The sequence below is a fragment of the Emydura macquarii genome, unplaced genomic scaffold, assembly GCF_026122565.2.
Source record: "Emydura macquarii macquarii isolate MOO-44397 ecotype Brisbane River unplaced genomic scaffold, CSIRO-AGI_Emac_v2 contig_212, whole genome shotgun sequence".
NCBI lineage: Eukaryota > Metazoa > Chordata > Testudines > Chelidae > Emydura > Emydura macquarii.
In genome coordinates, this window is record NW_027130349.1 from 10,897,294 (window position 1) to 10,909,508 (window position 12,215).

General features: G+C 37.7%; 1 protein-coding gene across 4 annotated transcripts in view; it reads left to right on the forward strand.

Annotated features, from left to right (window-relative positions):
• Positions 1 to 11,769, forward strand: part of PTPRM (protein tyrosine phosphatase receptor type M) — a 655,839-nt gene extending 644,070 nt beyond the window's left edge. For all 4 annotated transcript variants that reach the window (XM_067547610.1, XM_067547612.1, XM_067547618.1 and 1 more), the window contains 4 exons: positions 874 to 999; positions 3,926 to 4,089; positions 6,381 to 6,516; positions 10,898 to 11,769. In XM_067547610.1, the coding sequence (XP_067403711.1) occupies positions 874 to 999; positions 3,926 to 4,089; positions 6,381 to 6,516; positions 10,898 to 10,951 (480 nt within the window). In that variant the 3' untranslated portion in view covers positions 10,952 to 11,769. The remainder of the gene's footprint in view (positions 1 to 873; positions 1,000 to 3,925; positions 4,090 to 6,380; positions 6,517 to 10,897) is intronic.
• The last annotated feature ends 446 nt before the right edge of the window (positions 11,770 to 12,215 follow it).

Here is a 12,215-nt window from a genome sequence, read left to right on the forward strand (position 1 = left end):
CTTGGAAAGTCAACAGATTTTCTCTTAGAAAATACACTATATGGAGGGTAACTCTATTACAAAGAATCTCCAGCAAAATATTGAATTAATTTAGGGGTAAAAGACCAAGAGTCAGGTGATTCATTTGAGGATTAAGCCAGAAAAATCTTATTGGACACTTAAATTGTCCAAAATACATGTTAATATTATTCCATATTTGCTAGGCATCCACAACTAAGACATTTCTCTGTGTAAGTGAGATTACACTTTCTACTGTAAAGTGGCATTCACAAACATAAGACTGGTCACTAAAAATTTCAAGAAACACTGATTTTAGCCAGTTCACTATGAAGCTAAACTGAGAACAAAATTTAGCCACTGGAGTTTTGAGAATAGCTTACACCAATTATAATAGCAATAACACATTCCGCTGTGGTTATGGACTGGTATCAACACACTTAGAACACTTTAAGATATCAGGCCTTTGGTCTTGTGCCTCACAGCACACCCTAGATATGGTGATGTTCGACAGCATTCCTACATCCCAACATAGCTGAATGTTTAATTGATATTGAGTGTCAGAAATGTGTGACTCCAAACACCGAAGAGTTAAGAATACAGCAGTGAACAATAGGAGATTCAGTTACTTAAGAATTTATTTGATTAAATTTGTTCTGCAAAAGTAAAGTTGGAATACTAAAAAAACTGACCCGGAGATAGGGAAACTACATTTTTATAATATGTGTGAGAATTTTAGTAACACTTTAAAAAACAAAAATTTAAATGAAACAATACATATTCAAAATCAAGAAAAATGCATTCTCAAGGGATGTTACAAGATGTCAAAAGTTCTTATAAATAACTATGCTTGTCTGTGATTTTGATCTTCTGCAGTTGTGTCCCCAGTACTGGCCAGAAAATGGGGTGCATCGACATGGTCCCATTCAGGTGGAATTTGTATCAGCTGATTTAGAAGAAGACATAATCAGCCGGATATTCCGAATTTATAATGCAGCAAGAGTAAGGACCTTATTCAGTTTCCCTCTTTTATTAAACTTAATAATCTGAATTGACAGGGGGGAAATGTTGACTAAGAAATCTTTCCTTCAAACATCCCGTTAACTTTAATCAAGACTCTGTTAATACAATGAAATGTGTCTATCTCAATAAAATTGAAGCTAATGAATAAATCTTACCAAGGTTAAAAGTAAAGGTTAAACAAAAAGTAAAGGCTAAAGATTAATAAAGCACCTCACGCTGCTAAGTCTGTTTGAGAACAAGGTTATAGATATAGGGTTCGTACATATAATCAGAATAAGGCCACATATATATAATCAGAAAAAAAAATTCTATGTATGCCTTTATGTTTATTACATGCATTCTACATATGTCTTTCTTATGTTTATTACATGCAAATGAGAAGAATACAACATTAAGATTGTACTGTTAGCCAGGAAATGCAGAAGTTAATGTTTTTACAGCAGTGTTAGCCCACATTGCATATTTTGTTGTGCATATAATTCTGTTTGTTTTAAAATACATTGCGTTAATTTATTGAATAAATGTAACAAAAGATAAAAACCAGGAATAGAAAATGGTGCTTTATGAGCAACATTACTTTGATGCAAGAATCTTGGCCTAAGTTTTAAAAAATGAGTAGTGGTTTGGGGTACCTTAACTTTTAGGTTCCCAACTTGAAACACATTCAAGGGATGTGATTGCTAGAAAGTATTGACCACGTACCCCTGAAAAATAGGTTCTTTTAAGGTATCTCAAGTTAGGTCCCCAAAATTCACTAGTCATTTTTGAAAATTGGAGGCCTTTAACATCTGTATTTTTTACACTTGTACTGGAAGAGTGCAGCTTTCATGGAATCATAGAAGATTAGGGTTGGAAGGGACCTCAGGAGGTCATCTAGTCCAACCTCCTGCTCAAAGCAGGACCAACACCAAATAAATCATCCCAGCCAGGGCTTTGTCAAGCCGGGCCTTAAAAACCTTTAAGGATAAAAATTTCACCATCTCCCTAGGTAACCCATTCATGTGCTTTACCACCCTCCTGGTAAAAAAGTTTTTCCTAATATCCAGCCTAGACCTCCCCCATTGCAACTTGAGACCATTGCTCCTTGTTCTGTCATCTACTACCACTGAAAACAGCCTAGTTCCATCTTCCCTGAAACCCCCTTCCAGGTAGTTGAAGGCTGCTATCAAATCCCCCCTCACTCTTCTCTTCTGCAGACTAAATAAGCCCAGTTCCCTCAGCCTCTTCTCATAAGTCATGTGCCCCAGCCCCCTAATCATTTTTGTTGCCTTCCACTGGACTCTCTCCAATTTGTCCACATCCTTTCTGCAGTGAGGGCCCAAAACTGGAGACAATACTTCAGATGTGACTTCACCAGTGCCAAAAAGTGTGAATAGAATCTTATTATAGTCTCTGCGTTGAATGTCCTGACTTTTTAAATTTAAAAAAAAAAAAAAAGCGACAATTCCACTTCTTTGAGAGAGGGACTTCTTTCTTGTAAATACCGTACCAGAATCCCTATGAAGTGTACATTCCTTTAAGTGCACCTTTTAATATATGTACATCTCAAAGAAGTGAGCACTTTGTAAAGATGTGGTATGATCATGTACTGGACCCGTATGTCCATGAAGTCAGCAGACAACCCCTTAAGCCCAGCTGAGAGAAACGGTGAAGCAGATCAGGCATCCCATCCAGACAAAGAGGGCCCAATGAAATGGACTGGCATCTCCTCCCAAAACTGAGGAGACCTGGGAAAGAGTGGGAAGCCCTCCCTAGCGAGTCAGAGAGGCCATGGACTGCACTGACAACCGGTTCTCACCTGAACAAGCAAAAGACAAGTCCTGTGACCCTCTCCCCAATAAGAGAGGAAAGAGACAAGGAGATACCTTGGGCTCTACTCCCCAGTCCGGGGAGCCAGGGAATAAGCCTACACTCCCCATTCTTTCAGATTTCTAGGACCTTGCAGTCCCCAATGATTTTTGAAGTGTAAAATCCAAGAACCCATGAAAAGTTAATAGGATGTATGATTTAATAATCATGGGTCATTATTAATCCTATTTTGAGGGGAGAGGGCAGTCAGATGAAAGAGACCGGCCAGGGGTGCAATAGGTTCTACATTTTAGACAGAAAGCAGGCAAAGCCCATATACACCTTGAGTGCAGGGGACTGGACTAGATGACCTATTGAGGTCCCTTGCAGTTCTACATTTCTGTGATTCTGTAAGAATCATAATTTACTCTGCCTCAGCTTTGTTGTAGTCCATCCTCTTGCTAATCTGACACCTTCTCTATGATTACTATGTTACAGCAATAACAACAACAAAATTGTAATGTAAACACTTCTGGTTTTTTGTTCCATGCATTAACTAATGTAGCAAAGCCACTCTTCAGAACTATTTCCTCTGAGAATTTGAGCATAGCCCAGTTAAATAAAGTGCACTTTGATTTTTCTTTTAAACAGAAGTTTATTTTTTTCACTCCTGCTTTCCTCAAAATGCCTTGAAAGATTTTGCTCAAACTTTCTTTTTAAAATGAGAGAAATATGAAAAGTTTATTCCAAAAAGCTGGAAGTTATGAGCATGTGAAAAACCAGAGGTTATCATTGAAATTGTATTGGGACTTTCACTTTGCTACCGAGTGACTACTATGATATTAAATCATCATTTACTTGACTCTTGCAGCTGTACCATTGTTCTACTCTAGTCTTTTTGTATATCCTGCTATTTAAAACATCTTGTGCTTAATAACTCTGTTGGAGATTAAAAGGCAAAACTCTCAAGGGCAGTTGAAATTACTTTAGTAATTTGTAAGCAGTGATGTCCTTTAACAACTTTCAACTTTGATGAGAATGTCTGAATCATATGGCATTTGAATATAGTGTAAATAATGTCTTTATTTTTTCTTGCTTCTTGGTCGGATCTTTGCAGCCTCAAGATGGGTATCGGATGGTGCAGCAGTTTCAGTTCCTGGGATGGCCCATGTACAGAGATACTCCAGTGTCCAAACGCTCTTTCTTGAAACAAATACGTCAGGTCGAGAAATGGCAGGAAGAATACAATGGAGGAGAAGGACGTACCGTTGTACATTGTTTGTAAGTATTTGAAATGAAGCTAGGAAAGCAAGGGAGTAGTATGAATATTTTGTGTACGTTGGGATTTAAAGGACCTGAAAGTAAGAGTCATCCTTGTAATTTATCTTGTAATTTGGAACTGAATTACACAGCAGCTTATTAGAAAGCAGTGGAAGCTCATGAAGTTTATCATTTGTGGGAAGTTGAAGGTTTCCATTCATGTTTTTAGAGAGGAAACCTGAAGCCTCTTGCCTGAGGGCCCTGTATACATGCATGAGGGCCACAAATTTACACTGCTTCGGGTGGAGGTACAAGTTCTTCTTGGTCTCAGATTTATGGTGATTTGTATGTGCTCCAAACCACACAGAGAGTGTATAAAAAACTTATGACCCTGGGCCAAGCATTATACTTTTCATTTCCATGAATTAAGCTTGCATGCCAGTCTAATTCATAACTGGCATAACAAAATCAAGGCAAAAGTCATGAATGGTCACCTCCATATTTGAAACAACTGAATTTTTTGAGAGGTGATGGACCATATGGGATGATCTAGTTAAAAATAAATCGTTGACTTATCTTTATTAATAACAGCATGTAGATGTATGATGTTGTCACCCAAAGTGTATACAGCCTATAATTGACTATATTTCTTTATTTTCTATGTCTGCCTACCATTCCTCTCTTCGGACTTGAAGCTTCCACGTGTTCTTGCCATCAGCTCCCCCTGAGGAGTGACTCCTCATTGACTGAGAGTGCAATTCAGGAAAGCATTCCTGTTCAATTAAACATCGGATTAAGTGTTGCCCTGATTAGTGATGGCCTTAAGCACATCCTTAAGTGCTTTCCTGAATTGTGGCCTATATTAGAAAATAACTTTCTGACCGTTCTGTTTATATTTAATACAAATTAGGAACTACAAATGAAAAAGGCAATTTTACTACTATTGCCCACTTATACTGACCTTGGACAAGTCACTCAACCTCTTTCTGCTTTAGTTTCCCTATCTGTAAAATGGGGATAATTATACTAACATCAAAGCAGTATTGTGTGGTTTAACTAATTAGTATTTTGAGATCCTCATCAGAAAGGCCCTTTTGAAGTGCAAATTATTATCACTATAGTTGCTAGTGATATTAAATAGTTCAACCACATCACACACGCGTCACTTCCAGGCAGCAGAGAAAAGAAAAAGCTCCAACATAATCCTTTTAAATTACTTTCATTTAATTAAAATTCTCAGAGTCCCACAATATCAGCCAGTGTTTTGGCAGCAGACAGCATTCTTTTCATGCTGCCTGGATGTGACAGATGTGCAACTTTGTAGCTTCCTTTGAAAATCAACCATTTGTGAGTGCTGGTTTGAAAGACCCACAAGCTAACTAGTCTGCACTCTGGTAATTATTAAGGTTTATTATTTCCAACAAAGTGCAGCCTAAAGACTCTGATTAGAATAGCTGAAGAAATAATAGGGTTTCCAGAAAGAGATTTTCTTGAAGATTAAAAATAACTGAAGATAAAGCACTATTAAATACTATATTTGATAATGCCTATGAACATTTATGCCAACAGTTTGGGTTCTCATCATCTGAAACTGTGGATGATGGGGGAATGTACAGTTGTAAAAGCATTCATTCCCCATGCAGCTAGTGTAGTGCCTGTACCTAATGCCACAAGGTACAGGTAAAATATAGAGGGATATTGCAGCACTACCTAATGGCTATGTTAAGAGTACAGCCATCAAAACAAATTAGTTGGACAGGGTTTTTACTGTTACCTGGGAACCTTTGAGTCCAGAAATAAGGCACAATAACCTAGAATAGAAAACTTTGTAACCAGCTCAAAACCAAATTCCAAAATCTGTTTAATGTTTTAGCATTTCTGAGTGAGAGTCTCATTGCACTAAGGTCGCCATATAAGTGTAAAGGAGCCTTAAATTGAACATAAATGTAATTTACCTCATTTTAAGGCTCCGTTGCACTGCCAGAGCAAAGTAAAGGAGCCTTAGTGTGAATGTGAATCAGGCGCCCTCTGTCTCTATTCTATTTTCTAAACAGTTACGTTGTTCAGATTTATGAATTAATAGAAAAGACTGGTGCAAAATTGAAACACTCTGTTACCCTCAGGCTTCCAAGCTGGTGAATTCGGTAGCATACATTTTGGATTATTCAGGGTCCTTGTTAGAGTTCAGAGACATTAATAGCCATTGGTTCACCAATATTTGCATCGCACATTCCATATAACATTCAGACACAGTATGAGAACTAGTATCCTACAGTCATGAGTACAGAGCCATTTTCTCTCTTTTATTGTAGAAACGGAGGTGGCCGCAGTGGGACATTTTGCGCAATCAGCATTGTTTGTGAAATGCTTCGACACCAGAGGGCAGTTGACGTATTCCATGCTGTGAAGACACTGAGGAATAATAAGCCTAACATGGTGGATCTTCTGGTATGAGCTTTTTTAACTGCACCACTAAATAGAAAATGTTCCCTATTATCATAAGACTCAGTGAGATTTCCAAGATTTGCAGTGGGAGTTGTTCAACAAGCATACAAGTCGTTTTCAAAGGGGGTAATGAAATCACTTCACCACTTGTAAGAGTATTTTTACACTGCTTTCTTCCCAAGGAGACTTTGTCTCTGTTAATTTGAATTTTTGAAATAGTTGAAAACTTTCAACAGAACAATCTTTATTAATTTGCCTTTCTGGCAATGCGGTCCATGTGGAGAGCAGTTATTGCCCAGAAGAAATAATAGTCATGTAAAATGAAATGCCAGATTTTCAAATTATATATTTTATAAATAGCTTAATCGCCTAATATTTATCAAAGCCGCGAATTTAAGTTTGACATCCAGAATATTGCATTTAATTATGGTTGCTCTACCTCATAGGAAGATTAAAGGAGTTCAGAAACAAAGGGCCATGTGCAATTATTTTCTTGTAAAGTGTTCTATGGAATCTTTTTAATGTAAAATTGCAGAAACACTAGCTGCTGTGACACAAGAGATGTAAGACAGCTTAAAGCAGCAGACTGTGTTATGTTCTGCTTTGTAATTCTGTATTGGGAGAAGGATGTACAGTTCCACCCAATTCATCTGATGGTCTCAGGATCCTCAACACCTATCTAGAAACAGGATTTTTAATTAAGGGCGACAGTGTCAGTGGTCTTTAAAAGCAGTCATAAAATCTGGCTTTTTGAAAGCTGATTGGCTTCGAATTCTCACTGACAGATGTAGTATTTATGTAATTTCAGGAATCATAACCCAGTATGAGTTAACTGTGTAAGCTCTGGACAGTAGGGCTTTGAGTAATTGGGACTGAACTGTGTTTGGGCATCTTTCCCACTTCATAGTCTCAGGGAGGAGGCAAGGGGGCATCCCACAGAACTGTGACACCCTCCACCTCCATCCTTGTACTCTGAGGAGAGATCTCCACTCCCAGTCTGGCCTCAGGTGTTGAGCTACTAAGGGTGATGTGCTAGGAAGAGGGAGGGTTTTTGCCTTCGGTGAGAAAGTCCATATTCTTGGTTGCAGTGAGTCCAAGTGTGCCCCGCTTCTCTTTTGAAGGAACCCTTTCTCCTCAGACCTACCTTCCCAACTTGCCCCACTTTCACTACTGTGAATTCCTATCCCTCCCTCAGGCCAGGCACCAGTAAGAGAGAGACTGTGCACAGCTGGCATCTAGGTGGGACCTGAGGTGAAACAGTACTTTGCCAGCAGCATGACATGAGCAGGGAGTTTGAGGCTGCTGCTAAGAGGAGGCAAGCTAGTAATATAAGATTGTCAGACATCTGGAGGTGTGGGACCTTCCAGCTTTCATGATGGTGGGAGCGGGCAGTTCATTTGGCTCCTGTCCCTCCGTTTAGAGCTCTCAGGACAGTCCTAATTTTTTATTTGCTGGATATAAAAAGAAATGTCCTACTTTTCCACTCAATCCATGCAGATGTGGATATATATCTGGCATGCCTGCTGTTCTCAGATCTCTGGGAGTTTAAGTTCACAGTTCTCAGAGATCTCTGATTCATTTATTTTACAGAAATAAAAATAAAGTGGGGTGGAAATGTACATTTGTAGAAAATGCTAACTAGAAAGCACAGTTTGTGATGGGCCTTCAGGAGCAGATTTCTCAGCCAGCCATCTGAGAATGTACTGCCACATTGGTCTCTGTACTTTATTTATTTTATTTTATTTTATTTTTACCAAATAGCAAATTTTTCTTTATCAAAAAACAGCTTTTTAAACAAATATGTATAATAATAATAATGCCTACATCTTCTACAGTGCTTTTCGATCTCAGAGTCGATCTCAAAGTGCTTTAGAAAGATCAGCATTACTATCTCCATTTCACTCATGGGGAAACAGAGGCAGAAAGTGGTGAAGTGACTTGCTCCAGGTGCCCAGCAGGCCAGTGGCAGAGCCAGGAATAGATCCCCAATCTTCTGAATCCCAATCCAGTACTCTATAGGAGGATATAGTTTAATAAATGGCAACAATTCAAAGGAGTTGATTGGAAAATGTGCATGAGGACCAGCATTATTGTGTAGTGGTGTCAGGAGATCTGGATTCTCTTCCTGATGCTGCCACTGACCATTTGCTTTGTGACCTTGAAGACGTGAACAGCACTTTGCCTCAATTTCCCCATCTGTAAAATAAGGATATTAACGTTTACCCACCTTTGTAAAGTGATTTGATATCCTTTAAGGAATGGCAGTCTATAAATGCATGGGATTGTTAGTGCTACAGTATTTCATGAGGGACATTCCAGGTTTCCTGTATTACACATCTTCTGACTGGATTAAGGATGGTCTTTGTTGTGCGTACTTACAGGTTCATCTCTTAACTTCATTGAACCCTTCGAATTTGCTGGAAGTACAAAAATCTGAGTGATACATTCATCTAACAAACAGAAAACACATGAAATTCTATAGTCATAATATGCATGAAACATTTAGCACTAGAATATCTTTACTTGAAGAATGTCCAAAGAGTTTCATAATAAACGTGACTGGGCCTACCAATATGTGCTCCATATAAATATCCCTCTCTGAAGCTAGATAACATAAAAAGGTTTTTAATATTATCATCAAACAAATAGTAAAATGTGCAAAGGACACACAGCAGTGAGCATGGGGGAATAATAATGTCTATTCTATAAGCCAGTTATCTAGGGCTTGCATTTACTGGAAAGGCCAGTTATTCTGCTGAATCAGTAAATCACTATAAAATGAGCTTGGAAAAATGGAAATGGCTGTAAATGTGTGTTACATAATGATAACATGACTGCGATTTAGTCACTTATGCATACATAATAAAAATAGTAAAGATATAATTTACTCTATATTTCTAGACTTTTTCCCCTAGTTCACAAGAGATCCAGATACATTACAGTTTATGTGACCCTGAAGGATCTTAAAATCTTCAGTACATTCACTCACAACTGTGGTTATTTAAGTCCAAACAACTTTGTTTCTTAACTTTTAAAGTGGCAGCTGCTAAATGGAGGCAGTGAGAAAATGCATCTCTTTGTTTTGAACAGTTGCTGTTTTTTTTTCTTTTTCTTCTTCTAATTCAAAAATATCTATTGAAATCATTCAGGTACTTCTCAATAAACATGTGACTTCTTTAGGCAAAAGAAGTTGCTGAAGTATAATCATTTTCTGCTTAGGTATGATGTTCAGCATAAAGGTAAAGGCTGAGTGCTGTCAGCCAGTTAGCTATATCATTATTTCTACACAACAGAACATGATCTGTCATGCTTTATTACTTTAATTAAAGTCCATATGAGAGCATCAGTACTTACGCCATTGACAGAAAATGTAATATCATCTACTTGGCAGTACATTCACATTTAATTTTTGGAAATCAGAGCAGCTCACATTTGGGTTCAATGGAATAACAGCCATGTTTTCATCATCTTTTTGTTACATTTAAATGTTTATAATTTTACAAAATAAAGTCAGTGATCAGCCGAACCATAAAAAGAGATGGACACAAAACAGAGCCCACAGAGTTACCTACCATGTCTTGTACACCTAATCAGAAGACTAGATTGTGCCTTGTCCATACATGGATGAGCAGTCATCAGGGAGGTATAAGAGCCAGGCCCTTACAAGCCCTCTGTACAAATGGGGAGGGTGTGGTCCTGTCTCTTCCTCCACCTCTGTGACATGCACAGACCATTTTGCTCACCAGGGCGCTCCTTCAGGGATTGTGCCAGGTCACCCGCGTAGTTCCAGGTGGCCCTACCTCACTATAAACACAAGCCTGTGTGCAAAGACACAGAGTTTGGTTGCTGAAAGTACACCATATGTGACAGTGAAACTCAGTATCTGATATATGTGGTTCAGTGTGAAAGGACTAGTAACTGGAGAGTAGGCTTGAGGGATTTTGAATTAGGTATAGAGGAAAGATAATAAAGAAATGGAGTGAGTTCATGGACAAAAATAAAATAAACCTTATGAAATAAAACAACAGAAACTAGGCCTATTTTACCACAAGAGAATTCCAATGTCTACTGTGTTTGAGCTTTTTGACAGGTTAATAAAGTTTTACAAGTCAGTTTGTTTACTTGGTTCCAAATTTCTCAAGCTAAACACAGTAGCTAAACACAGTATTGTTATAGTTTGATCAACAATGTCAGTTACTGTGTGTGCTATTGAGTTGTTAGTGTGAAGCTTTTCTTATTGAATACAAATTAGTTTTGCAAACTCATTCACCCTAATGATGTCTGATAGTAAATAATTGTACTAGAACAGAAATACTGAAGTCCTTAATTACATTTCTTCTGTGAATGACTTTGGGGGGGGGATGTCTCTGTTGATTTTTTTCAGGATCAATACAAATTCTGCTATGAAGTGGCTTTGGAATACTTGAATTCTGGCTGATCGCACAAACAGCAGTGATAAAGCTCTTCTCACCACCACAAACAAAGCAAGTTGTTTCATGAAATTTGTGTATATGAGATGAAGACTTCTCAGTGTTATGCTTATATTGCTTTGTATAATTGGCTCTTTTTAAGAGCCTGAGAAAGTGTTTATAAAAACTGCTTGCACTGCCCAATTTCCACTGTAATGCCGCTGCTTGACACACATACATACAAACACACACACACACAAACACATGGTGGTTGTTAGATACTGCATTTATGCAAAACCATCAACTTGGTAGAGCAGCATAGTCATCTGGTAAATTAAAGAGCACAATTATATTCTTATGAAGGAATTTGTACTTTTTGGTTATATTTTGTTGCCTGTGATCCTCTGTTATTGTCACCGCCTAGTGTACATTTCTGTTTTGTGGTGAATGCTGTCTAACATTTTGATAATATATGATTTTAGTTATATTTGTATTCTAACACATGCATAATAAAAAAAGCATATGTAGCTTATTTGAACTAATGGATACACATGTAACAAACCACATAAACTTTGTTGAGTTGCAGTTTGTATCATTTCAGAGACAGTCTTGATAGAAATACAGTTAGAAAATGCAGGATGCTCAGATTAATATATCCAAAGCTTTTTTCATTTGTCTATATTGTAAATATTTTTTGATTTCATCAAATTATTTATTCATTAAAAGAAATTTTTGTGAAGCACGGTGAGTGACAATCATTTTTATTAAAGCCTTGGAAATGCTTACTGTATGATATTGTAAACATTTGTTTACCTTCTATGGATTCTCAGCTCAATAAATAATTACATACATGATAAAATCTTGTTTAATTTATAGTATCTCATGGCATGTAATTGCCTTCAGTTTGAACCCCATAAAAGGCTCAGCTCTCAAAAGTGCTGAGTCACCTTTAAAGGTAATTTGGCACATCAAGAAGCAGCAGCAGCAGCCATCAAGCCAGCAACTGTCACGCCCCGTACAAAATAAATAAAAATAAAACTGTTTTTAAAAGGCAGGTGCACACATTAGAGATCTGGATTTGGATTAGAGATCTGGATTAGAGAATCGGGTCACTTCTTAAGAAAAGGATGGTGTTGTGGTTCAATTCCCAGGCCTGCCACAAGCTTCTTATATGACCATGGGTAAGTCATATAATTTCACTGTGCCTCAGTTTCCCCACCTATAAAATGGAGATGATAATACATCCCTACCTGGGAACAATGAGTGTTGTGAGAATAAATAAATTCATGTTGG